The 25,811-nt window shown below is 54.3% G+C and overlaps 6 protein-coding genes across 6 annotated transcripts; 3 read left to right on the top strand and 3 right to left on the bottom strand.

Moving 5' to 3' along the window:
• The first annotated feature begins 2,425 nt into the window (after window positions 1-2,425).
• On the top strand, window positions 2,426-2,882 carry BDP81DRAFT_514233 (uncharacterized protein). Its single transcript, XM_060595833.1, has one exon. It carries the CDS (start codon window positions 2,495-2,497, stop codon window positions 2,816-2,818), a length of 324 nt encoding a protein of 107 aa, XP_060447366.1. The 5' UTR covers window positions 2,426-2,494; the 3' UTR covers window positions 2,819-2,882.
• Window positions 2,883-3,559: 677 nt separating this feature from the next.
• On the bottom strand, window positions 3,560-4,786 carry BDP81DRAFT_314514 (NAD dependent epimerase/dehydratase; the record flags this gene model as incomplete). The annotated part of the gene is made up of 4 exons (XM_060584001.1): window positions 3,560-3,858; window positions 3,918-4,059; window positions 4,122-4,480; window positions 4,534-4,786. The coding sequence occupies 4 exons, from the start codon at window positions 4,784-4,786 to the stop codon at window positions 3,560-3,562; spliced, it is 1,053 nt and encodes a 350-aa protein (XP_060447365.1).
• Window positions 4,787-7,098: 2,312 nt separating this feature from the next.
• On the top strand, window positions 7,099-9,253 carry BDP81DRAFT_514203 (uncharacterized protein; the record flags this gene model as incomplete). The annotated part of the gene is made up of 6 exons (XM_060595832.1): window positions 7,099-7,297; window positions 7,406-7,638; window positions 7,761-7,959; window positions 8,068-8,269; window positions 8,303-8,342; window positions 8,437-9,253. The coding sequence occupies 6 exons, from the start codon at window positions 7,099-7,101 to the stop codon at window positions 9,115-9,117; spliced, it is 1,554 nt and encodes a 517-aa protein (XP_060447364.1). The 3' UTR covers window positions 9,118-9,253.
• Window positions 9,254-9,797: 544 nt separating this feature from the next.
• BDP81DRAFT_447710 (pectate lyase superfamily protein-domain-containing protein) lies at window positions 9,798-14,923 on the top strand (the record flags this gene model as incomplete). Its single annotated transcript, XM_060592213.1, has 6 exons — window positions 9,798-9,952; window positions 10,035-10,360; window positions 10,426-12,846; window positions 12,882-13,482; window positions 13,573-14,529; window positions 14,569-14,923. The coding sequence occupies 6 exons, from the start codon at window positions 9,798-9,800 to the stop codon at window positions 14,921-14,923; spliced, it is 4,815 nt and encodes a 1,604-aa protein (XP_060447363.1).
• Window positions 14,924-15,817: 894 nt separating this feature from the next.
• Window positions 15,818-17,681, bottom strand: BDP81DRAFT_315127 (proteasome regulatory subunit C-terminal-domain-containing protein; the record flags this gene model as incomplete). The annotated part of the gene is made up of 3 exons (XM_060584062.1): window positions 15,818-15,961; window positions 16,018-17,342; window positions 17,423-17,681. 3 exons carry the CDS (start codon window positions 17,679-17,681, stop codon window positions 15,818-15,820), a joined length of 1,728 nt encoding a protein of 575 aa, XP_060447362.1.
• Window positions 17,682-19,029: 1,348 nt separating this feature from the next.
• BDP81DRAFT_190882 (uncharacterized protein) lies at window positions 19,030-21,839 on the bottom strand. The gene is made up of 2 exons (XM_060582405.1): window positions 19,596-21,839; window positions 19,030-19,535 (listed from the first exon to the last, which is right to left on the bottom strand). Exons 1-2 carry the CDS (start codon window positions 21,642-21,644, stop codon window positions 19,281-19,283), a joined length of 2,304 nt encoding a protein of 767 aa, XP_060447361.1. The 5' UTR covers window positions 21,645-21,839; the 3' UTR covers window positions 19,030-19,280.
• Window positions 21,840-25,811: the final 3,972 nt, after the last annotated feature.

Below are 25,811 nucleotides of genomic sequence, written 5' to 3'. Positions count from 1 at the left end.
TATACACGGAGCCGAGCTATGTCACGTGTCTTCGGCACGTGACACACCTCAGCTTCCTCCTTCCATATCACGAGCCTTCGCGTTTAGATACTCTCCTTAAGAACAACAACAGAACACCAGATTAACCCAACGATATTGCTACCGATCGCGATACCAGGAATACCTGTGTGACTAACCTGTGGTACACGCAAACCAACAATACAGTACCTCGGAAGACATAACGTGGTTGATAAGCGAGTGGATCAGACAAGCGAGTGGATCAGCCGACCGCGACCACAGCACATTTGCGACCGATACGCAGCACTAAGAAAAGTAATTCAATTGAAACTATTTAAGATCCTCTTCTTCAGACATTTCTTCAGCAAATTGACATGTTCGTGCATTATGACCAGTGTTCCCACAGACGCCACATCGCCGTTGGCCCGTCTCGGTCCTCGGTCGGCGACCACTACTCCGGCGTGTTTCCTCCTCGATCTGAGCTGTTGCTTCTCTCTGCGACTGAAGGTCCTCAGCCTCAGCTATAGTAAGACTTCCTCCTTGTCTGAGACGTGTTTTCTTAGCCCTCCGGCGCCGGCTTAGTAGGTTGTTTTCCTCACGAAGGATTTTGTTCTCAGACCTTAATAACGCAATCTGGTGCATAAATCCACGCGCCCCCTTTGATAGATGCTCAACAGCTTCAATAATTGAAGTTGGTGAGCTATTCTGATGGCGGGAGATCCTCCTTTTGATGAGTTCAGACTGAGAAGATGCTTCTGTTGGGTTGTTTGGCGTCTGAGAAGTCCACGCAGGGGGTGTTGTTGGGAGGGATCCTGGAGGTGTTGGAGTGTGTAACCTGATATCAAGCTTTGAAAGCACACTTTCGGCACTCAAAGGGACAAGCCCAGCCCCTCTGAAACCTCCCTGAATGTTCTTTTCCGTAATAGCTTGGGCAAAAGCCTCGCGAAACGCAGGGAAGAAGTCTTCCTTTGTAATATGCGTATTACCCCGGCGCATCTTATCCTCAATTTGTCGACCATAAGCCGTCTTTAGTGGCCCAAAGCACCCAACGTCTAAGGGCTGAAGCAGATGAGACGAATGGGCCGGCATACAGAGTGTGACGATATTGTTTTCCTTGCAATATATCTCGAAGTCGGCAGCGTGGTGACTTTCATGCCCATCGACGACGAGGAGGCGATAACTGCCAGTTGCACGCAGTTTTGTATGCCGATCAAAGTGCTGGAGCCAATCTAGGCCTCTTTCGTTTGTTGTCCATCCGTTGTCAGACGTTGCAATGACCCAGTCGCGTGGGAGATTGGTTTCCGTGTACCAGGTGGAGAGGTGATATTGGCCTGCAACGATGATATACGGCGGGACGCTGTAGCCCGACGAACTAATGGCCTGAATGACTGTAACCCATTCACGGTCACTAGGCTGCATCATTTTCGTGTTTGAACGCCTTTCGGCGCTCGTGACGACCATCCCAGATGCAATCTGGCCCATCATAAACCCAGTCTTATCAAAGTTATAGATATCAGAGTCCACAATACCATATTTCGTGATTGTGTTCGCCACAAGGCGAAACCACGCGTTTATGGCGTTTGGATCTTCGCATTGGGCCCTCTTGTAGTCGTACTTGCGAAAAAAGCGCGTCTGGAGCTGTGGTTGTCGCTTGACGAAGTTCGAAGCCCAGCGCTTCCCAACTGGGGGCGCGTTGCGGTCGGCGAGCAGTCGATTAGCCATTTCTTCCACACCTCTAATGCGGGGAGGGAATGATCGGGAATCTAGGTCGAGAATATACTCAACTAGCTTCTCTTCTTCAAGCGTAGTCAAATTCCGCGATCTAGGCATAGTGTCGCGTCGTGATAACTTTCCCCTTAGACGATGGCGTAAGGTTGAGAAGGGTACTGAGTAGATCCGGGATGCCGCTCGGATACTAAGATTTGGTGTCGTTTTGATAGCCTGAACCGCTAAGGTTAGCTGGCCTTCATTACTTTGTGATGACATGCTTGGTTGTGGCGTAACGCCTATGAAGGGTGGAAGATATGTTGGTCGCGGTCGGCTGATCCACTCGCTTGTCTGATCCACTCGCTTATCAACCACGTTAAGCCGAAAACCCTCACTTAGATAACTCTATTCCCGTAAACTGATCGCCATCGGCGATGGGCTCTCGCGCCATTGGCTTGCAATAGTGGCGCATGGAGTGAACCGAAAGCGAAAGTAGAATATCGAACATCGTAAGATCATGGGTATCTACAGCAGTACAGCTAGATGCTACCTTCTAGACTTGATGTAAATGTGTCGTAGGGTATATATGGCGTTAATTGCTGCCCGTAATTAACGGCGTCGTTTTTGCGACAAAATGCAACATGGCAAGTAGGATATAAGCCGTCTAGTTCCCCGCCTTGCAATTCAATGCCCAGCGGTTCATCCCATCTTGACTCTCCACTAGCGCAGCATTGTCAACCTTCTTCGCACATTCTTTCTTGCTCAACAAATCTTAACAATCGCTATCAAAATGAAGTTCGCTGCTGTCCTCCTTCCTCTCATCCCCGCCGCTCTTGCTGGCGAGTGCATCCGCGACAGCGGCTGCCCCGGCTGCGGTCAGGTTGCCAGCGTCAGCTATGTCCAGGACGGAAGCACCTCCACCGCTACGGCCGCCTCCTACGGCTCCGTCACCTTCACCGACACCACCATCACTGTCAAGAACACGTCTAACAAGTGGCTGTTATTCTGCAACTACGGCACGGCCTGTTTCCCCGTCGAGGCCGGCGACACTTGCACCTCGACCCGCCAGTCCTCCGACTCCACCGGTCTCGGCCTTCAAGTGTGGTCCCAGTAAAAAGATAAGTTCTGACCGGCTAAACGATTCTAGCAGTGACTGCCAACTGACACGGAAGCTCAGGGATCTCCAAAACGTGCGTTTGGGATCGGCATGGCAGCATGGCTGAAAGCTTGGATAAACGCGCGGGTCTGACAAACTGACAGGAGTCAGGCGGAGTTGATGGTTCCACGTCCCGCAGTCGTCCCAATTCTCTCGACAGCGCCTGAGATGGTGAGTACGAATACGTGGGTTGGACACTTTGTGCCACCTCCGCACGAAGATTGCTGTCACTGCAATTAGTCTGCAAAATGACTGAGGGCATATTGAAACCAAAAAAAAATATTGAACAACACTTGCATTCTCCTGATAGCTCAAACGATACCTTGCTGCGTGCTCTGTGCTCTGTGCATTGTGATATTTATAGACCATGGCCATTCTCGACGACAGGGTTGATGCTCGTTAAGCTACCCCTTTCCCCTGTCGCGCGATCGGCACCCCTGAGAGGATCTACTTAAGGAGTGACACTATGACCCGGCCTTGTGTTGAAGCTAGACAAGGACACCGAATATGTAGATCAAGTATATACATGTAGAGAAAATATAGAAGAAAATGTTGCCACAGCTGGGTGACGTTGTCAAAGAAATTGGTTTCAGCGAAATAAAAATGTGAACCCTGGTTGTTGGCGTCTGCCCGTTATCGTCGCATCCTCAAGACTGCTTGCGCTCGGTTCATCTCTCGTTTGTTGCTCTCATGGTCGCCTCATGATAAATCCTCAACGTTGAGGAGTACGCTCTGCTTCAAAGGAACAAAGCCTTCTCTTCCGAGTTGCCTCAGCAGCTCAACCGCCCGCGATTGGGGTTGCGAAACAACAGAAAGCTCGCGGTAATGGTGAAAGTTGTCCACGAAATTCTTCTCCGGGAAGTGCGTGCGCAAAATGTCAAGCACGGTGTCAAAGTTGAAGGGCTCAGCCCAAGCAAAGATTCTCTCACTGCGAACGTTGGGGAGCACCGCAGCAGCAACGTGAAGTCGAGCGTTGTCTTCTACGTCGACGAAATACTCTGCAGCCTTCATTAGTATATCAAACAAGCAAGTGTTGAACCTCTCCCCGTGTACTCACGTGGCGGAATACTTGCTAGGCGGTCCATGTGCGTTCCGTTCCATAGACTTTCGATAAAGGATGAAGTTGACGAATGACCCTGATTGGTCGCATCCAGGGCTCTTCCAAAGTTGGTTCCGGGAAGCACTAACATGTCATTAGCCTCACTGAGTCACTGCATCATCCAAAGATTGATAGATGGGCAGATTGCTTACCGGAGCTAACTATCAAGTCATAACGTCGCCTGATGTTCTCGTGATAAAACTTCCACACTGCCATCTCAGCTTCCACCTTACTTGCGGCATGAATATGCCACGCTCGCTGGGGGTGGTACGGAGCCTCCCTCCATGCTATCTCCACCGACTCAGTGTTCCAACTGTCGGAAGTCACCTCAATACCCTTCTTCTCAGGCTGAGGGAGAGCTGCAGCAACAGAAGAACTTGTGAAAATGAACCGCTTCACACTCGTCGCTTTATTGGCGGCCTTGAGCGCATTCAGAGCCACAGTGATACTCCTTGGAATGACGCTCTCGGGGTTTGGGCTGAAAGACACTGGGGAGGCGGCATGGATCACAGCAGACACGCCTATAATGGTGTTGGCCTCTCTGGTGTACAAGTGAGAGCTTCAGCACACTCACCTTCAACAGCAGGGTCAAAAGCGCCCTCCTTCTCCATGTCCGGCAGTGAAACCAACATGAAGTCGCCCTTTGGTTTCTGTCGCTTCAGTGCCTCTGATAGCCATGCGCTTTTCGACACGTCGCGAACCGTTCCGCGGACGTTGAACCCCAGCTGCAGCAGCTCATTGCAGACGTGGGAGCCGATGAAGCCGTTCGCACCCGTCACCAGGACCGTTGAGCCCTTTGGAATGGCGAATTTTCGTTCCGGAGTCATATTGAAAGAATTTGGGGCTGGCGATATTGACTGTCCGTTACAAGAATGACGAGTGCAGAACCACCGTGGCTGTTCGCAGAGCCAAGAAATGTGGCTATTTGTCGAAATGGCTGCGTTGCTGCGCGCGGTGACCGCCAGGCCTCCCGTCGGGTACGAGAACGAAAGCAAGCGGATGGTTTTATAAACTCTAGTGACTTTTCCAGACTTTCTGAATGCATCTTAGGCTCAAAAAAATCTACCCCGCCTTTTTATTTAGACAGAGGTTTCGTGTCTGTCACTTGTGACATTTATCTGGTGGTTTGAAACAGTCTTTTTGCCAGAGACTGTTGTCGTTGAACGCCAAGTGGGACTCCTGGAAAAGGCCCAAGATGACAGAACGGGACCCAGACCCGATGCACCCCTACGACATATCGCGAAATAAAACAACTACTTGCACTGATGGAATAATGCAGTACCGATTTCTTTGCGGATGAGTCGGCATCAGAGAAGTTTTTCATTCCTTTAAAAGTCTCGTCCGAACATTGAGGATTGGTATGGCTGACATTTGGTGTCAAGGGGTTGTAGTCACGCAAGACTTGACATGGGACTCAAACAGTACCAGAAACATGAATTTTCCGACTGTCTACCAGAAACGTTACACGCTGCAAAGTGCGGTTTTTCTCAGCTGCTTTATCCAAGTTTGCGGCCTTCTTTTGTTCGTTTTTTCCACCAAAAGTCACTTGGACAGCTAGATATGCCATATTGCGGCGATCCTCGCCCCCACTTCGTGACAATTACGTGCAACTTACTCTGAAATGACCATGTGTTACAGGGATCTCAAAACCGCCAGTCTGCTTTTGCTAAAGCTATGGATGTTGAAGCAAGAGGCAATTATGTGGCGCTAGTTGGAAGCGAGAATTTGTCATATCTTACTCGAAATACTCCAATTGGCCATTCATACCATCTTCTCCGAAGATGTCAATCGTACGAATACACTCTTCAACTGCCTTGAAGATAAGCCGTTGGATAATGGAACAAAAGCCTGCTTTCATGGTGGACACTCGTAGCTTCCCACACGATCCGAGACCGCCTTGTAAAGGTGGTTTTGTAGGAAAAGAAAGAACCTCTTAAGCTGATTACTCACAAGAGACAGTTGCAGGGGAAGCAGGGAATTCATACGTCATCTACAGAATAGTGCCTTTCTCCGAAATCAAATTGATTGATAAGTCTTTACTATGTACAAGTTGCGGCTCAACTCCCTTAAGGATATATGTCTGATTAGATCAATCCTTGTTCTATGGCTTTGAAGACCCTTTAATGTTGTCGCAGCGCCACACGTGGCGCTGCCGGTTACTGCCGTACGATACCGCTTTCCGCAAGCCGATTACCCGTCTCGTACGGTATATAGATACGACCCTCATACGGGTCTTCCACTTAGAGGAATCAAGCCACTTTCTACTATATATGTCTTCCACTTGCTACCTCGCTTTGTGATAAATGTTACTTACCATAATTCATATCCTCTATTCCTAGTCCAAGTCGGTAAGTTTGCCACGCTACCCATTTGATAATACCTCGTACATTATAGACCCACGTGGAGGGAACCCTGAAATGGTACTCTGCGCACGCGGTAAGAACATCGATTGCTGACTTTGGCACCAACCTGATGACCCTGTCTGCCCGGGTTGAACACCAGACTCATATCCGACGACACATCGTTCGAAGACGACTACATGATTCGTTTGAGCTTGTGCATCATTTAGCAAACCTGGAGCAAAGGACAAGATCATAAGCGGCAAAGCGCCAAGACATCCAGAACAAGGGTAGACACCATGATGAATTCAAGTCGTTTCATGGGTTGGGCAAAGGTAGCGATATCGTATCCCAAGGTCCAAATGCAAAATCTTCAAACACTACGATGCTACGACCTCAAGATAAGGTATGGACGGCATTCGCCGAGATTAATAATTATAACGCCCGGGGCGCTGTCCGGGTACGGGGCAAAACTTCGGTCCCGGATGGGGCCACTCCTCGCTCTCGTATCCCGGCCCGATTGGTCCAAAACATCGGGAAATATGGAGTTACTAGCGACTCGCACCTGATCGGAGGCCGGCGGTACGCAAACGTCAAATGACATTCCACCTTCAAATAGGCAGTTTCCCTTACGTAGAAGAACCTAATCTTGTGCATTACTCGTGTGACAGAATCATTATGTAAGCCGTGTACATTTTGGTGGACTTTTGCGAATCTGCTACGTTGAAAATGATGGCGATGATCTCCCGGTTGAGTGCCGTCGCTTTGCTTTGGCTCCGCGTCTCTCAACACGCTAAACGATGCAATCGCAGAATGGGAATGATGCTCCCGCCAATCAATTTCCATGCACACAATGCCGGACGCGGAAACTCTGGTGCGATCGCGTTCGCCCGCGCTGCGGTCGGTGTTCGAGACTTGGAGACAGCTGCGACTATCCTCAGTCGAGAAGAGCCAATGTTGGCAGAAGAAAACGGGTACATGAGCTAGAGGCCAAATTAGGTATGTTGATTTTTTGTATTGACAGATTTTGACGAAGTAAGAATGATTCGAATGTGGCGGAATTCGGAGACCAATGAATCTCACTGTCTCACACTCACGATCTGGTAGAACAACTCGAGAGGTTGGCAAAGACCGGAGACAACTCTTCTACTTCCGAAAATGACGAAACTCCGCCTCAACAAATCGCCAACGAGAGTGTCGATTTTTCGACAGGGGACTTGCCGCATGCGACAGCATCGACAAGCGGTACTCCAGATCAAAATCAGAACCCAATAGAAGACAAGACGTCTTTCACCGAACTACTCTCCCTGGGGCTTTTCGAGCAATCGCTGTCTCAAGATGTCATCGAGTTTTTGTAAGATTCAAGAACCTTGCCCTATCTACTCATTACTCGTTAATTTGATCCTTTGGAAATAATCACTTTTCTAACTCTTTCCACAGAACAAGGACGTACTTTGATAAGTGGCAACACGCTGTGCCAATGTTGCACCGAACCCGGTACATAATGTCGTTGTACTTGCCGCCTCACATGCAGCCTCCAATGTGCCTACGATACATCGTCATGGCCTCCGGCGCAGAAGTGACCAAAACTCACCGACAGCTAGCCATGCCGTTTTACCATCGCGCCAAGGCATATATAGAAGCCGATGAAATGAGAGTGAGTTGTGCCCCCCCTCCCCATTCCCGAGAACTCAGCGCAAGCTGGCTGGATTGTGGTTTTGACACAACTCAAAAAAAAAACGGTGATGGGCATTACTTTGCCACCGTAGCGCATGCTCAGTGCTGGTCACTGATTGCCAACTTTGAAGCTCAGCAACTATACTTTGCACAAGCTTCAATGAGTCTCTGCCGAGCCATCAGGGTTGCCCAGATGCTCGGCCTTCACCGGGTCGACGGGGAATGCGTCGACGCAATGCCTCTAATTCCGCCGCCGCGGGACTGGTCCGAGGCAGAGGAGAGATGGAGGACGTGGTGAGTGATTTACTGTGCGGATCGGTTGGTCAGCGGTAGCACGGGCTGGCCGGTCATGATCAACCAGCAAGATGTAAGTAAACAGCATCTAAGCGCTAGACCTTGGTTGAGCCACGGAAACATGATAAGAGTGCCTGGTCATTTCGTGCTCATATAGCCTTTTGCAGATTACTACACACCTCCCTGCGTCAGACACAGCTTTCGAAACGGGCGTCGAGGAGCAGGCGAGCCCGCTGACGAGTATCCTCCTCCAAGAAGGCCGGGACTTTTCCGCCTTTGCAGGACGGGTCCTGGCCGCGGCATCCTTCTTCCAGACCTTTCAGCACTCGACGCGAACGCTACCAGACGACGATCTAACCGATCCTCGCACAAGTCGAAACTGGAAACGACACCGTGAGATTTACAACGATCTAGTAGGTCTCCTCGGCGCCCTCCCGGACGACCTCACCCTCCCCAAGAACATCCAATGCCACAACGCCACCTTTGTCAACGCCATCATCCACACGTCGGTCATCTTGCTTCACAGAGCAGCTCTCGCCCGCGTTGAATTTTTGGGGTTGCCGGAGCACATGGCAAAACAGAGCCGGGCGAGGTTGATTTGCGCCGTCGAGGAGATTCTCAACATTTTCCGGATGATGCCCGACATCACGCAGACGCTCAAGAACCCCATGCTGACCTTCTCCATGTACACGGCCTCTCTCGTGTTCCTCGACAACTGGGATACGTCAGCCCAAGACTATCGGCGGCAGGATAACCTGGACTTCATCCTTCGCATCATCATACTGGCTGCCAAGGCGTGGAATAATCCCGTCATGAAGTCGACTACCTTCTTGTGGAGTTACCGTTGAAAACGGTGGAATCGCATGATCCGTGTGGCACAGTTCAGGCAATAGTCTCATTTCTGCAGCGTCATGGAGCGGGACGAACCGCGACTTCCAACAAAGTAATCTAAAAGGTACGTAGCTATTCCGAGCCTGCCCGCCTTCCAAAGTTATTACGAGCCGGAAGAACTGCCCCGGCTAACGAATAGGGTGCTTTTTGGTGGGTTTTGTTCGGAACAGGATGCCGAGTCAGGTACGGATAGGTGCGGATAGCAATGGAGCCATAGCTTAATTTAAGCATGTCCTGCCAAAAGCTCCTTCCCGCCCCCTCCCCCTTGCATGAGAGGAAATGACAAAGACCCTTGGAAGACCCTTGCCCAGCCGCCTCGACCGCCGTTGGCGATTGAAGAATTTACGGACGCACGGCAACATGAGCCGCTTCGTATTCAGTCACTCTGAATCATGGCCGAGATGAGATGTGCATGTGCAAAGGGCGGCTTACTTATATCGGCGAATGTCCTCACCTCGACATGGCTGGCCAGGGAGCCAGTGTCAGCATCAGTGCTAGCTAGCATCAGGCTCAACGACTCGACGGCTCGACATCTCCTGGCTGACACGCAGAACGAGCAAGAGCAGAGAGCCCTTCATCTGACAGCACCTAGTGCTTCCATCCGAAGATTGCTGCAGCATCATATAAATCCATCACCATGGCTTTGCGGCATTCCATCCTCGCCTTGTGCTTTGTTGCCCTGATCGCCCTAGATCACAATTCCGGCCAGACCAATGCCCAATACCTCCAGAACTTCGACCGCATCCGTCTCACAAACCCTGTGTCCAGGACCCAGTACGACGGCTATAGATAGTGAGTCCCTTCCCAGTTTCCCTGCCTCTGCCTTCTATTCGGCAGCATACCCAAGGTAGACAGCCTGCTCACAAATCCTCAGCAAGGGCGTCATTGACAACGGGCTTGCCTGGCGTAATGTTATCGACCTCAGCGAAAAAGAAACTATCTATCTCTACTACAACTGCCACTACATGAACAACATCTGCGACAACGTCAACATCTTCCTGAACTCCTCCCGCGGCCAGAACCTCCACCCGGGCACCACCATCCCCGCTAACCAGTTCACGTATGACTTTGATACCGGTGATGAAAGCTGGACGCACCAGTCCGGCCGCAGGGAAAAGTCTTGTCCCTCAAACTGGGGTATTAACAGGGGCTGCCCCGAGAAGAAGGGCCAGAAGCCGCCTTCCGCCATGACGGCGAATGGTGGACCACGAACATCGAGCCCGCCGGCAAAACACACATGCTTGAACATGAGCGCGACACGTAAGGCAACATTATCAAGAGGTCCGGGATGCGCTACACCTGCGACGAGTTCCCCCCCGCGACTTGGGTCGAGGGTGGCAGCGGCTGGGCTAACAACCAGCCTGCCAACACCCGTTGCGCTGGACATGCCTGCTTCGATCCCTTGGCTCCTGTCGTCAACGGCAAGCGCGTTTCCGTAAAGGCTGAGCAGGACTGGCAGGCTAGGACGCACAAGACGTTGCGTGACGTCCTTCTCGAACGTGCCGCAGTCCACAACAGAGAGTTTGATTGGCACGATCCCCTCAACCCGCAGAGAGATACTGCCTTCTTTCGCTTCGCCGCCATGGACCTCGGGGCTGACGGCATCGCCGCCGTGGTCTTCAAGACCAACGAGATCACTGGCGTGGGTGAAGATCACCGATTAATCCCTCAGGCGAGGAGGCGCGGGCTCAATTCCACCACCAGAGACCAGAACGAAAACCCGAACGAGCCGACGCGCGTGCCCAGGTCAAGGTACGGGCCCAGCTTTAAAGGGGCTCTGAAGCGCATGCGCGCCGGTCATTATCGCGTAGTCGAAAACATTCCGGCCGAATTCAATGACTCCTTCGTGACAACCGAGCCGGCTTTTGGGGACATGGCTGATTCGGGGATGCGGGCTGCTGGCTCGGCCAACCTCAACACCAACAATAAAACGTCGCGGCGCTTCGAGACGCTGAAACGGCAAGGAAAAAAAAGGTGTCGGCAGCTTTTCTTAAGCGCGCAAAGCCTCTACTCAGCGCGGCCTCATCGAGTGATCTCGACAAAGCCCGTGGGATCGTGGAAACTGCCATCGCGGCCTCGGCCAAGCTCAACAAGGCTCGACTGGAAAGCCCGCTGCGCAACCAATACAGGCTCAAGCCCGGTACCGTCATCGGTGGAGCGACTGTGGACGAGAGTCGCAACGCCCGCCGCACTCCTGGCCGAGGCTGAGGCCGAGATGCCCCAGGACGGTATTGCGCCCCCCAGCAGTAATATCACACGCCGCGCCGCCGCTGGCTCGTACTGGATGGAGTCCATCGCCCGCAAAGGCGTCGTTCCCTGGGGTGATGACCCCTCCTATACTGTGTTCCGCAACGTGCTCGACTACGGCGCCACCGGCAACGGCGTGACTGATGATACCGCCGCCATCAAGCGGGCCATGAACGATGGCCGGCGTTGCGGCGAGAAGTGCAACGGATCGACAGTCAAGAACGCCATCGTCTACTTCCCACCCGGAACGTACCTCATCTCCAGCACAGTGCCTCTTCCCTTCGGCACGCAGGTCATCGGCGATGCCATCAACCGCCCAGTGCTGGTCGCCTCCAAGTCCTTCATCGGTCTCGGGGTGCTTTCGACGGACGAGTACACCGGCGGCGGGACTGGTCCCGACGGGCACGACCAGCAGTGGTATGTCAACACGGCCAATTTCTACCGCCAGATCCGCAACGTCATCATCGACGTCCGCCCAGCGCCGCCCTCGGAAGAGGCGGCATGCCTACACTACCAGGTCGCCCAGGCCACCAGTATGCAGAACGTCGAGCTGCGGGCCGGTGCGGGACAGAAGGGCCTCTTCGCCGAAAATGGCAGTGGCGGCGGCATTTCCGACGTCACGTTTGTAGGTGGTGACATCTGTCTATACGGCGGCGAGCAACAGTTCACCGCCCAGCGGCTTGTCTTCAGTGGTTGCGACGTTGGTGTTCAGGTCATTTGGGACTGGGGTTGGGTGTGGAAGTCGATAACCATGACCGGTGTTAAGACAGGCTTCAAGTTTGTGCCTGACTATCCCGACGGCAGCATTGGGTCATCGCTGATTATGGACTCGTCCTTCACAAACGTCGGTACTGTCGTCGTCATTCAGCCGCCGTCATCCGAAGCCGGCTCCGGAAGCACCGGCCTCGTGCTCGAGAACATCGCCATGTCAGGTGTCACCACTGCCGTCGCCGACACTACTGGCCGCTCCCTGCTGGCCGCGTCGACTAGGCTTGACGAGTGGGTGCTGGGCCCCGTATACTCGAGCTCAGCCGCCGCTGGTGCTCGCTCCTTCTCACCTGGCGGCAAAATCGGCAATTACCGCAGAGATAGCGCGCTGCTGGACGCGCAGGGTGCCTGTTATGAGCGCCCCAAGCCGCAATACGAGGGCCGTGGCGTGAGCGACTTCCTCCACGTTAGGGACTTTGGCGCTACGGGCGACGGTGCAACGGACGACACGGCTGCCTTCCAGCTGGCCGTCGATTCCAGCCAGGGCAGCATCTTGTTCGTCGACGCCGGCTCGTATATTCTGACGGGGGCTGTGACAGTACCAGCTGGCGTCAAGATGGTTGGCGAGACGTGGTCGCAGCTCGTGGCCCGAGGCCCAGCCTTTTCCGACGAGAGCAAGCCCACCCCAATGCTCCGGTGGGCCGCCCCGGCCAGATCGGCAATGTCGAGATGTAAGACCTTATCTTCACCACAAAGGGCCCGACAGCTGGCGCCGTGCTCGTTGAGTGGAACATGGCTGCTGACGCAAAAGGGTCGGCGGCCCTCTGGGACTGCCACGTCCGGGTTGGCGGTGCGACGGGCACCGACCTGACGCCCGCTGAGTGCCCGGCTCTGACATCTGGCATCGCCCCGGGCTGCACTGCCGCTAGTCTGATGATGCACATCAAGCCAGGCGCATCGGGATACTTCGAGAATATGTGGCCGTGGGTAGCTGACCATATCATCGATGACCCAGACCTGGAAGACGGCAACAACACCATGGTACAGAACTCGGTCTACGTTGCTCGCGGCCTGCTTGTCGAGAGCACTGAGCCCACATGGCTTTATGGCACGTCGTCGGAGCACGCAGTAATGTACCAATACAACTTTCACAATGCCGCGAGCGTCTTCGCCGCCATGATCCAGACAGAGTCGCCTTACTACCAGCCAACTCCCACCCCGCCTGCTCCCTTCGCCAGCTCCGTCGGCCTCTTTCCCGGCGCCTCAGACTACTCCTGTGCCGCGAGCGATGAGTTTAGCGGTTGCGATGAGTCGTGGGCCGTCGTGATGCGCGGCTGCGAGGACATCGTCATTGCTGGCGCTGGCCTGTACTCGTGGTTTTCGGCCTAATCCCAAGACTGTATCGGTGGGCAGCTATGCCAGAAAGCACTAGTTCTTCTCATGGGGAACCATGCTAGCGTGAGATGGGAGCATCTTGTTACCATCGGCGCCAAGTACACGGCTGTTATGGACGGTAAGGGCATTGCGGCTAAGGATAACCTCAACGTTGATGCACATCCCTTCTGGTCGCATATATCGCTGCTTGACGTTACCAGCGACGGCGAGCAGTACAATGACGTCCTCTGGCTCGACCCGTCCATTTGGGATATGGAACAGCCTGAGTTTTCTTGCGAGCCGCCGTGCCGAGTCAAGATTCCACCATACACAGGCGCGACTACTACCGTCAATTACACGCTCATGACTGTTAGCCAGGACGCGTGGACGAGTACTATCACAGTACGGCCCATGACGCTGTCCAAATTGGGCTTCGAGGTGATGACCATCGGCGGCTCCAACGTGAAGAGGAACGTTGGCGGCCTGAACCGCCGAGCCTTTGAGGACTTTTGGCCCGCTCCCGCTACGACTGCCGCTTGGCCCGTCGTCGTTTACAACGGCCCGGATGGCAAAGAGTCAACGGCGAGCCCTAAGGCCCCCTACCCGACGCAGCCTCCGTCCATCGAGCCCGGCTCGCCATCGCCACAAAGCGGCGCCTGGCCGGCAAAGGCCTTGCGGCCGCGCATGGCTGCCGCCGTGGATCCCAACAAGGAGCTGAACGATAGACTCAAGGACTGGATGTGCCGCCAGGCGGCCGAGTCGCCCAGCTACTACGATATGGACATGCTGGACTGCCCGGGCATGGGCGGGAACAACAACGACTCGGGCGGCCAGATGCCAATGGGCGACGGCACTGGCTGGGATGTCCCCAAGATCTCAAACAACGGTACCATGAGCCTGCCGGGGTTTTTTCCCTGGGGTTCAGTATTGAGTGAGCCCGGGCGCATGTGCGAACTGCCGCAGGAGTCAAAGACCACCACCACCAGGGCGCAGACAACGCAGCCTTCACAGCCTTCACAGCCCACGGCGAAGCCGCTGAAGTAGGCCGATGCCGAACAGAACCATGTGAATTGCTACAGCGGGGGGCGCAAGATGAGCAACATCCGGCTGCAGAATGGCATCAATTCGTTCTGCAAGAACATTGGCTCCGACGTGGGCGTCCAGGCACGCGACCTCGAGGGCAGGGCTACCGGACAGCTCCCGGGCGGCTACAAGAAGGAGTCTATCAAGCCCTTTTCGGGCCAGGAGGAGATTAGCTTCAGCTTCGAGGTGCTCGACGGCTGCTCGTGGACGTTTAACATGGACGAGTGTACGCGGTACTTCAAGACGCCCGTCGATAGCTGTAATTGCGGCGGGGAGAATGGTAAGCAGGGCGGTTATGGGAATAATAACTGCCTTAGGTGGAAGACTGATCCGAATCGCTCGGCGTACTAGTGGTTTGAGGAGGGGGTGTGGAGGAACGACAGCCTCAGAATTTGGGTATTTCTTTGTATTTTCTTGTATTTGTTCTTCTTTTCACTCTAGGCATGTACTTTTCATATTCTTCATATCTGATTCTCTCAGGACGTTGTAGCTGTTTACTTCTTGTATAGCATGTTGAGAGAAAACGAGAGCAGTTCAGATGCTTACCTTGGAATGTGAAAAGGGAATCAGGGGCCACCCAAGAACTAACCCATGAGGAACCACGATGTTGAGGTTTGGCCTCATATCTCAGAGACACGCGAGCCCGAGCGAGAAGTTAGAGAGTCCCTGTCTCTCTCTCACACACACCCGTACACTCACTCTCTTCCACCGTGACACTTGATAGGGGTTATTAACATCAATTATGTGAAGCTAGATTCATCGTAAAGGACAGGGAAATTGAGACACTTGAAGCTTTGCCTAACATACATTGACGCAAGGTGGCGAAAATACCCCCAACAAGTGTACAGCCTCACAGTTGAACCACGAACATGACATCGTACAGTTGGTAACCTCAACCATGTCTTGCGTTACTTAATACACAGAGCCGCATGGCATGGCATGCGACACAGCTCACACATACACGCCGGTGGCTACCATAGCCAACCTCGGGCTCCCTTCTACCGCACCAGCAGGCACCTTCAAGATATGACCAGCGTAAGAGAAACTTGTCTATCGCATCCGGAATCATTGCTAAAGGTTCCCCCCTTCCACCCCCTAGCGCCACCCCCCATCCATTAATGAATCAGTAAAAATCAAGTTTCCCGCGATGTCTCTAAACCAGTAGTTGGATTTGTAATTGCGGGTGGGCACGTCGGCACACCGGGCAGCAAAAGTTGGATAACACAACAAGTAGACATAGCGTTGTTACATGCCATCAAAGTCGCCGCCGAGGTCATCCTCGTCTAGATCTCCCTCCTGGATCTCCTTGGCCATCTCACGCTCGCGTTCGCGCGCCTCCTGGGCATTCTTCAACTCCAAGCGGTGTTGGTTCATGGGGAATCGCATGGCCTAGGACGCGGTACTGTTAGAGTGTGTCTTGACATGGAAACATCTGGAAAACTAACCTTGACGCTCTCGTCGTGGAGAGCCAAGCATGCGCGGATTCTGTCGTGGAAGGCTTCACCGGGCTCCCGCGTAGCGTAGACATCGCCGACCTCCTTGCTCTTCATGTATCCGTGCTCGCGGTCCAGGGTAGCTTCAATGACACCATCGCGGATGGCCTTGGCGACAATGTACTCAGCCGACTCTTCGCTACCGAGGTCGAGGCGGATGCAGATGTCGCGCAGGGAAATGCGAGAGTACGACAGAGACATCATACGGATGCCGGTCTTGATGACGTTCTGGCGCAGGCGGAGAATCAGGCTGTAGGTGCCGTCGCGGCGGAAGGTGTCGGCATGATCCGCAATGATGGTCTCGAAGTTCTGAACCTTGCCGACCCGCACGGCCTGGACAAGGAGGAAGTACGGGTGCAGGGAGAGCTCCAAGGTGGGCTGGCGGAAGGTAGATCTCTCGGGAATGTCGCCCATCAACAATTCAACCACCAACAGAAGCTTGGTCGCCGTCTGCGAGAAGCCCACCGCACAGGCGCTTGAAGGGGCCTTTCTTGTCGCAGCCGTAAGGTGCTCGTGTGCCTCGGTGTATCTCAGCTGAATGGCGCGGATGCGACCGAGGTAGTACAGGAAGCGTGCAACCTGGTTGTTGGCTGCGTTCTCGGGGAACTGGGTGTGGGATACGAGCAAGTCGGCCTGCGCAATATGAGACGTCATCAGATAGCTGCGAAGCAAAAGCACAATGACCGAGGCTTGCGTGTCGATGTCCTTTCGGAGTACGGCAGTCCGCAGGGCAGCCAGGAGGGTGGGTCGAATAGCGACGACCGGAGACTGGGGAGAAGGAGGCTGAGGAGAGAGGCTCTCGCAGAACATTGAGTAGTAGAAGTAGACCTTGGCGGAAAGGGAGTCTAATGTGCGGCGGTTGAGCGTGTGGATACGGTCAGTCAGCTGCTTGGAGAACTCGGCTCCGTGCTGGAACTGCTTGGTGTCGTAGAGGTGGACCTGGATCAGAATGCCGAGGAAGATGTCAATCTCGGGGATGATCTCCTTCCCCTCCTTCTTCTGACCATTCTTCGTCTTGGCAGGCTCGCTGTCTACCTCCATCTCCGGACCGCTGGAGCGGCCGAGGGGCACATTCTCGCGGCCGATGGCGATCAGGAGCTGCTTGGCAGCGTTACCGGAGGAAACGGTCGCGGGGAAGCTCTCGGCAATGGCCTGGGCGATGATGTCGGGTGTCAGGCGCTTGCGGATGGTCGAAATCGATCGCAGGGCTCGGAGAGAGAATCTGGCATCGAAGAGCGCGACTGCGCGGTCCAGCAGAGCGAAATTGCTCTTGATGTCTGTAAAGGCAACATCTGTCAGCTTCCTGGATTGCTCGCGGGGTCATTGAGAGAGTCCGAACTAATCAAACATCACATACCTGCTACAGCCTGCACCACGGGGTCAACCTTGACCTCTGCGTCATCTGCCCCGGCCTCATCGCCCATCGCAACATCACCGTCAGCATCCGCCGGGGGAGCAGCGGCCTTCTTGGATGGGGGAACAACAACAGTCATCTCCTCATCGCCGTCCTTTGCTCCCTTCTTGCCCTTGCTCTTGGAGTCGGCGTCCTTGTTGTTCTTACGGACCCCGTTCTCGAGGGGATCCTTCCCGTTGCGTGAAGGTGTTTTGCCCGGCATTTTTGCTCAACCGAATGTGCGTGGATGTGCTGTAGAGAGTGTGTCGAGTGCTGCTGGGTATGGCAGCAGTCGGATATAATCGTGGAGTCGCGCCCGGGGAGGAGAGTGCGGGCGGGTTGTTTTGCTTAGATATGGCGTCCCGTCAGGTGCTTCGTCTGAAAGCAAGGTATTGAGGGAGGAAAAGTCAGGTGACACAGGTTGAGAAAGCGTCAGGACGAGCGGGAGTCGAGATCAGAGCTCTGTGGGAGTCGGCTTTCGTTGATGGGAATGGGTGGTTGCTGTTTGGCCGTTTGCCTCGTGATGCAGGAAGGTTCGATGGACGAGAGCTCAAAGATTGAATACCTGAGGCTTAGGTTGCTGCTTCCAGGCCCTTGGGGGGGACGACACAGACCGGGCAAGCACCTCACCCACCACACTAGCCGGTGCCGGGTAGCGGGTACAAGGATGTGAACCCGATGCCCGATAGAAACAGCTATCTTTGCGGGGGCTCAGCTATCGTGGCTTGTACCCTCTACCTGATGTTCCTTAGCGAGTGAGATTGCCGGGCCTGCTGGAAGCGTGGAGCAACCCCAACACTGAACGAGGCAAAGGCGGCCACCAGGTCCGAAGCGGGAGTGACGTTGTCGATGCTGCCTGCCTCAGCTGCGTCGTCGCGGTGCCTTTTTTTGTGCCACACTTATGCACGCCGAACTAGAATTATGTAATTATTCAGGGTCCGTCATCTAAGCAACCAAAGCTCCCAATCCCGCCATTGAAGCTACCTTACAACATGGTATACCACATGAGCTGACATTTCGCGCATCCTCCTTAATTTTTGTAGTCAAAATCCCTACCATTTCCTCCGAACATGTAGCACACTCTGCCTTCATCAGAATCCCAATACCGTTTGCGTGTTCGAGGACTTTGCTCAGCTGAATGCAGACTGTTGCATCTGAATCCCTAGCTGTTGTCTTATCGGGTCGGTGGCGTCTCTGCACCACCTGGCCCCAGCTGCGCTACCTCGAATGTGAGGACCTTGCTGACCTACCTCCCTCCTTGTGGCATCATGTCACCGCAAAACTGAGACGGACACACAGAGCACTATTAATGGACTTGTAGTATCAATTTGGGTATACCATAACTATGAAAGCCATGATGGATGATCACCGCAGCGCGAGATGTTGCAAATCAACTAGCAATTACCGCCGTCCCAAACGCCTTTTTCGTGCCTCCCAAACCATACCGTTATGCCTATGAAAACCATCCATTTGCCATCATCTAACCAGCCTTACTCCTGAGAGAAGTCTACTTCTTTGCTGGGAGGAAGTTGACCTCCATATGTGTCGCCATGGACAAGTCCGCCTGCTGATTATCATCATCAACCGAGAACTGCCTGAGGGGAGGACCAGTAGCCTGGGTCGGAGCAGTTCCCGAAGTTGAAGCCTTCTTGGCCGGAGATGCAGTTTTGCGAGACCTCGCCCTGGATAAGGCGGTCTTGGGCGGCGATGTCGCACGCGCCCCGCCGTCTTCTTGATTGAACCGAACGCTCTTTGCCGTGCTTCTCTTAGCAGTGCTTCGCTTTCCAGCGGCAGCTGGCCGCAGTTTCTCGGTGGGCTCGTACTACTCGCCCTTGCCCGAGGTGACCTTGGCCGCTTGGATGGCGCTCATCTTGGTGATCCACGCAGTCGAGGGCTGGATCTTGCGCACGGTGCGAAGCTCATCAGAGGAGTAGCCAGGGACGCGGATGTTGTAGGTGCGTTCCAGGACAAGCTGAATGTCGCGAATCTCGAGAACCTTGGAGCCTCGCTCTTTGGCGTTGCGGCAAGCCGTCTCCAGAACGTTGTCGACAAAGCTGTCTGCCATGGCCAGGACACTCTGCAATGGGGTTAGCAAACGTTTGTCATCATCGGATAGTTAGTAATCTAGTCAACGTACCTCTTCAACTTCGGGAGTCAACATGTTGATCTCTTGACCCTCGGCATTTCCGCCGCAGACCTGTCGCACGAGCTCGTCCAATTTCTTCTTGCTAAGAACGTGATCGCCCTCGGCCTCATGAACGTATGCGGGGATCTTTGAGACCGCGGGCTGGCCCATGACACCTCCAGCTATGCCGCCACCGCCCGTATAAGTAGGACGTCCAGCGCCAGCACCGCCCGCCATCACAACGGGTTGAGGCACGGAAGTAGCCTTTTCCGGGAGCTGCTTAGGGATCGGGAGTTTAGACTGCAGCGTCTGAGTTGGCTGTGTCGGATGCGCGTGTTGTTGTTGCGGAACTGCTCCAGATCCCATGACGCCCTGAGCGTGTGCGCCGGCTGAGCCAGGAGTACCCGTGGCCTGCTGAACAGGGACTGACGTCTGCACGTTGCGCTGGTTTGCGCGGGATACGGCGGCCGAATGACTGAGAGCTTGACCAGGGCCGGCAGGAGCGGCAGACTGGGGAGTCGCGACGCGCTGGGTAGGTGTGCCTGCCGAGGGGAGTCCACCACCTGCAGAGACCGACGCGATGGCAGTGTTGACGGGAGGGGGGTGATGTTGCCCTTGATTCATGGTTTGCTGCGGTGCAGAAGCCATGGGCTGTTGAGCTTGGGGAGCTTGGGACGTAGTCGGTGTCGCGGCAGAGGAAGCCGCAGCCTGAGCCGCAGCCTGAGCCTGTTGTTGTTGGAGTTGTTGCTGTCGGAGCTGCTGCTGGTGTTGCTGCAATTGCTGTTGCTGTTGCTGTTGTGCTTGTTGCTGATGTTGTTGAGGCAGCTGCTGTTGCTGCTGAGGGGGGGTGCCTTGACCTGCGGCGGCTGCGGCGGTCATTTGCTGGTTCTTAGCTGCCTCGATCGCGGCATTCACTGCTGTGGTGGGGTTCTGGGCATTTTGTGTGGCCGGGGTGCCTTGGGCAGTCGGTGCTGGGCTTGCTTGAGCACCACCAGGCTGCGTCGAGGGAGGTTGTGATGCCGCGACGGCTGGGCTGTTTTGTTGCTGCTGTTGAGAAGGCGGTCGTTGTTGTGCAGCCGCCGCGCTCGCACTTGCCGCAGTCTGCCCCGCCGCGGTAGCTGCTGCCACCGCCGCCCTCGCCTTGTTGATACCTTCCTGAGATTTTCTAAAATTCTGGACAAAGGTCTGGGCCTCGGTGTGCATCTTTTGAGCATGATCTCTCCTGATTTGAAGCTGCTTTGCTTCGTCTGTACCCAGCGCACCCTTTTCTTGCTGATTCTTGACGTGCGCATCGATCCGCCTTATCTGGATTCCCTGCTGATCCATCTGCATCAGAGCCCTTAGGTATTTGGCCTTGAAGTCATTAGACCATCGGGCAGCCGCCTCCTGGCCTTTGTCAAGGATCCCCTGAGGCGGGTTGAAGGTCATCTGTCGGATATGGGCTAGAATGTGATCCGGAAACTGCGTCGCCTGCGGTGCCTGAGGTGCCTGCGGTGCCTGCTGCGGCGCCGTGGGGGTTGGCGCCGCCGCCGCTGGAGCAGGCGCGGGCGTGGGAGCATGCGCAGGCTCTGCTGTCGTCGTCGCGGTGTTCTCGGTCTTTGGTTCGGTCTTGATAGTGACGCCCCCGAGGTTCGCCTGGCTGGCAGCGGCAGCCGGTGCTTGTTGCTGAGCCGGCTGGGCTTGTTGCGCGGGCGCCGCTGGCTGCGCAGGCTGACTCTGTTGCTGCTGAGCCTGTTGACCGCCCTGTTGCTGCTGCTGGGCGGCTTGCTGTTGTGCCTGCTGTTGTTGCTGGACCTGCATGCGGCGTTGCTGGAGTTTGTTAAGCAGCATTTTAGTGAAGTCCTGGATCTTCTTCTTGGCATCTTGGTGTTGAGCGGACTCCTCAGGATGCGTCTCATAGTGATTCCACAGCTGGCGCAACCCTCTCTCGTACTTCTGCTTCTCTTCGTCGTTCAGGATGGGAAGGTTTCGCATCATCTCGGGTCGATACATGGGTGGCTGTCGTGCACTCGGCACGGTTTGACCGGCGGCGGCCTGGCCAGGCTGGCCTTGATTGTTCATCGTCGTGGTTCTTACGGATATCGGAGTCGACGGCAAGATGGAAACGATTTCGACGGGATTCGAGGCTTTGGATTGCGACCGGAGGGATGTTCAAACGATACTACTGATGTTCTACGCCCTGTTGATGACAGTGGATGTGTAGACTTAACGAACGTTGGTCTTCTTGATGGATGGCTAAGAAGTGTAGTTGCGTCGAAGCACGCGTAGCTGGAAAGTTCCGTGTGGGGCTACGAGGAGAGAGCACTGATTGGATGTCGCATTTGACGCGCTCTGGTTTTGGAGCTCAAGCCTCAAGCAGGTGCCAACTTGCCAGGTGCCTCCACCAATACCAGCTACCTTACGGCAGACAATGTCGACCTTGTGAGCTTCCAACAGGATTTCTTTCTACCTTGACTGAAAGTTGGAGAATATCATCAAGGTCTCGAGGGAGAGACTTTTATGGCCTCAATGTTTTTAATGCACATGTGATGTTTGAAATCTCTTCAAGCAGATGACCTGGGCACGAAAAGAGTCACTTGTAGGTTTGTAGGTGCGCGGCTACTTGAAAAGAGACTAATAATTATGTGCCTATCAACGGAGGTGATTTCTCGTTTAGAGGACTCCTTGAATATCCCCCCGTTTGCCTCATGAACTCACCCAACCCGGTTTCAAGTCTTGAGAAGCCATTATGAGCAAAAGCCTACCTGCCTTGGGCACACCAACGGAATTTATTTGCTGGTGAGAGATTGTTCTTACAGATTTTAGCACGTTAGCACCACCAGCAGACCTCATCAGTCTCCATTCGGCGGGAATCGTAGTCCCCGTCAGCTCTTCTGGATCCCGTAAGACACCACGTCAACTGCAGAATCGCAGAGCCTCAATTCGCAAGGCAAAGGTTCCTTGTCCTTCCACAAAAAGCAGGCTTCTCGAACAGACATGGGGCCCTCACACACCAGCACCAGCCCACCACCGATGGGCTACACGTGGAGTTATTCTCAAGTCGGTCTTCCTGCGGGAAAGGCCCGTCGGACCTGCAGATGAAGGGGGGCCTTTGGGGCGTTGGGCTGCCCACTCTGGCGCGAACTCCCAAATGCACGCTTGCGCAAGTTGACGATGCGGTGCATAGACGAGGAGGTGGGAGGAAGGGGGGTCATGCCCTAACCAGGAAGGAAGGACGACGATGCCTTTTTGGTGCGTCTGGAAGAAACCGCGGAACTCCTCGAGTTGTAGGATCAAGAATCAGAATGGATCTTGGGAGCCTTTGGCTGTATCATCTTACAGATCAGTAAGGCGTTCAATTCCACGTTTCTCGGTACTTACAGAGCTCGCGTAGCATGTCAACGAAGAAAGAAACGGTGGCTATCGGCATTACAAACAAACAATACTGTGTAATCGGGCCTGGCCGCTTGGATAAGGGATCTTCTCGACCAGCAAGGAATGGAAGAAAGGCTAAGAAGAGGGTCCGTCAGCGTTGGGCTGCAGGGAGCGAGGCCAGTCTATCCGTACGGATACATAGTACGTATACTACGGAGTACGGAGTACCCACCCATGCATCCCAGTCTCTTCAAGGGTGCTGTTGTCTAAGACGCAACTGCAAATGTTCAGTGGTTCGAACAAGGCGTCCCGAGATGGATGGTGACGGTGGTCGTGCCCGGTGGTTGTATTGGTGATGATATTCCCAATGGCGTGGACTGGACCTAAGTACACCAGCTAATAGCACCCAAGAGCTGGGTACATGTACCGTTTTGGACGGGATTGGAGTGGCACAACGTCGAGGCCCGGCGCAAAGTTGCCGTTTCATGCACTTGGCCGTGTTGGCTTCCAGTTGCCTTCTAGAATTTCACCGCAAGTAATTTGTGAGTCGCGACTGCCAGTTGCGGCACCTTCCCACCCGTGCCACCTTCCCACCCTGCGACATGTGCGTTGTTGTGTTACCATGGAATTGGAAGGAGACGGAAGGAAGCAGGAAGGCACTGATGACTGTAGTGGTCGCTCCTTCCTCCCGTCAATTTTCGTTTTTCTGGTCCTTTCGCTCACGGTCCATGGGCGGCGGGTGGGCGTGTGCATTCTGACCGCCTTCTTTTCTTCCTCTCCACAAATCTGACCCGGCCACGAGCATGATGCATCCTGCCCCTCGTCACATTCACCCCTCCAATACACCTCAGAGAGCTCAGACTACCTACGGACACACAATCACTGATTCCTCCCAGCCATTCAGTCTCGCTATTTTTTTCCTCTCAAGTAGCGACCTTGAGGCTTGGGCTCTTTGCTGCAGCTTCACGGTGGCTCTAGCTAGGGAGGGAGAACTTGTCCTTGAGCCGTTCTGCAAAGACTGCAGAAACCTGCAAGCCTTTGAAAACGCCCTTGGGTATTCCATGCAATCTCGACCCTCGATGATTGGGCACAAGTGCTGCCAGCTAGCCCGCCCTTTTCTGATTCTTTACAAACTTCTAATGGTTCCCAGCAGTCTCTCAAAAACTTTCTTCGCCTATCACGTCTTGTTCTCTCTTGGATGGATACCTGTAGCTAGAGCCTGCTGATGCTCGATACCCTGCCACCGTCTCCAGCGAGAGAGGCAAGTAGCCTTACCGGTCATCCGTCCGTCAACCAGTCTCTAAGAGACACGAGCAGCAACGTCTCAATAAGGGACGGCATCATGCCCTGTGGTCCGTAGATGTTGACGCAACAATGCCAGGTTGCTTGGGCTCCCATGTCGCAGACATTTGCCCTCTCACGGCACCAGGCTTACACCACAGAACAGACGTTGAACCAAGTGTCCGGCTTCGTAAGGACCAGACACAACGGCAAGCAAGATATTCAGTCTAGGCCCAGACGAGAGACCCGCCGAAGCAACAAGTACATACCTAGGTATCCAACAGGCTCGTGGGGGAAAGGCTTGACAGGCACAGGGCTCCGACTAAGAAGAAAAAAAGAGGCCGACCAAGAATCGCCAATAGTCGGCGATCTGGCGTCTATCCACAACCACACCCCTCCATTACCCCTCCTTCGCATCACGCCCTCGACTCCCGCGCAGTGGACGTCCTCTTTCGCTTGATACCGTTCATAACCCCCAATCCAGCCCATTCCAGCCGAACAACCAGTCAAGCCATGGCGGCCCCGGTCCAGTCAGCCAGTACGCCACTGCGGTATCCGCAAACGCGCGAGCACACACACACACACACACACACATGCAATTCTCTCGATGCCGCTGCGGGACACACGGTTAGACCGGGGGGGGGGGGCAGTCCTGGAGCATTGCTGCCCAAAGTCCAACTTTGCGCCCCGCGAGAATGCGCAAAAGAGGAACCGCACCCAATCCCAACCGCCGGCTGGACAAGACTTTTACTTCTGATAGGAAGACCTCCACGAGGGCCACAGCATCCAGCAGCGGCAGTATGGGGTCTCTCGCAGGAGCACTCGCGCCAGCAATCAAATTACACCGCAGTAAAGCAGCTGGCCGGCACCCACACGTCTCTAGCAGCACCAGTTGCAACTTGCAGCAAGTGGGCGAGAAGAGGCTCTCCTCTCTCTCTGCCTTACCTTAGGTGACCAAGGGATGGAGTTTTCTTGCTGCATGGAATGGCATGGGCATGGGCATGCCGCAGAACTGCAGCGCACATGTGCAATGACTTCTTTTGATTCTTAATTCTCTCTCCATCCCACACACTACTAGAAAATCTTTTCTTTTCGTTTTCCCCCTCTCTTCTTTTCCCTTCTCGTTGTTGACTTGTGTCTACCTCTCGCTCGACCATTAACCGTCTGGCCATCATCTCACGTTCGATTCCCATCCCCTCTGCTAGTCAGCGCAAAGGGTCGATCGGTGGGAAGTCAAGCATTATATCAGCCATACCTATAAGACCGGACTGTCTAGCCGTGCCAACGACCCGTTCTCGGCCTATCACGGGAGTCGTCTAGTACACAATTTATACGGTTGATTCAAGCAGCACCGGGAGACTTCCTCACCACCACCGGCAGCGCGGACATCCACAATCCAGAATTCAGCGAGAAATCATACAATCGGCAGTCCGTCGTCTCTTTGGCTTGCCATTCCACTTGAGACGCCAACGCATCACAACAAATCCAGCCAGACTCAGATTCGGATTCAGACTCGGAATCGCTGGCTCCGGCAATCTGTTGTTGTCGTTCCTCCGCTGTTCTTTTCCACGGTATTCATTCCACTCACCTCTT

The sequence above is a fragment of the Colletotrichum phormii genome, assembly GCF_030913505.1.
Source record: "Colletotrichum phormii strain CBS 102054 chromosome Unknown BDP81scaffold_6, whole genome shotgun sequence".
NCBI lineage: Eukaryota > Fungi > Ascomycota > Sordariomycetes > Glomerellales > Glomerellaceae > Colletotrichum > Colletotrichum phormii.
The sequence above is the reverse complement of the archived record's forward strand: the minus strand, read 5'-3'. Positions and strand labels throughout refer to the sequence as shown.

Excerpts from the sequence above, each read along its gene's own strand:
- BDP81DRAFT_514233 (XM_060595833.1), top strand. The coding sequence starts at position 2,495 with ATGAAGTTCGCTGCTGTCCTCCTTCCTCTCATCCCCGCCGCTCTTGCT.
- BDP81DRAFT_190882 (XM_060582405.1), bottom strand. The coding sequence starts at position 21,644 with ATGAACAATCAAGGCCAGCCTGGCCAGGCCGCCGCCGGTCAAACCGTG. Across the intron at positions 19,536-19,595 it reads TGACTCCCGAAGTTGAAGAG|AGTGTCCTGGCCATGGCAGA; the intron begins GTACGTTGACTA and ends ACCCCATTGCAG.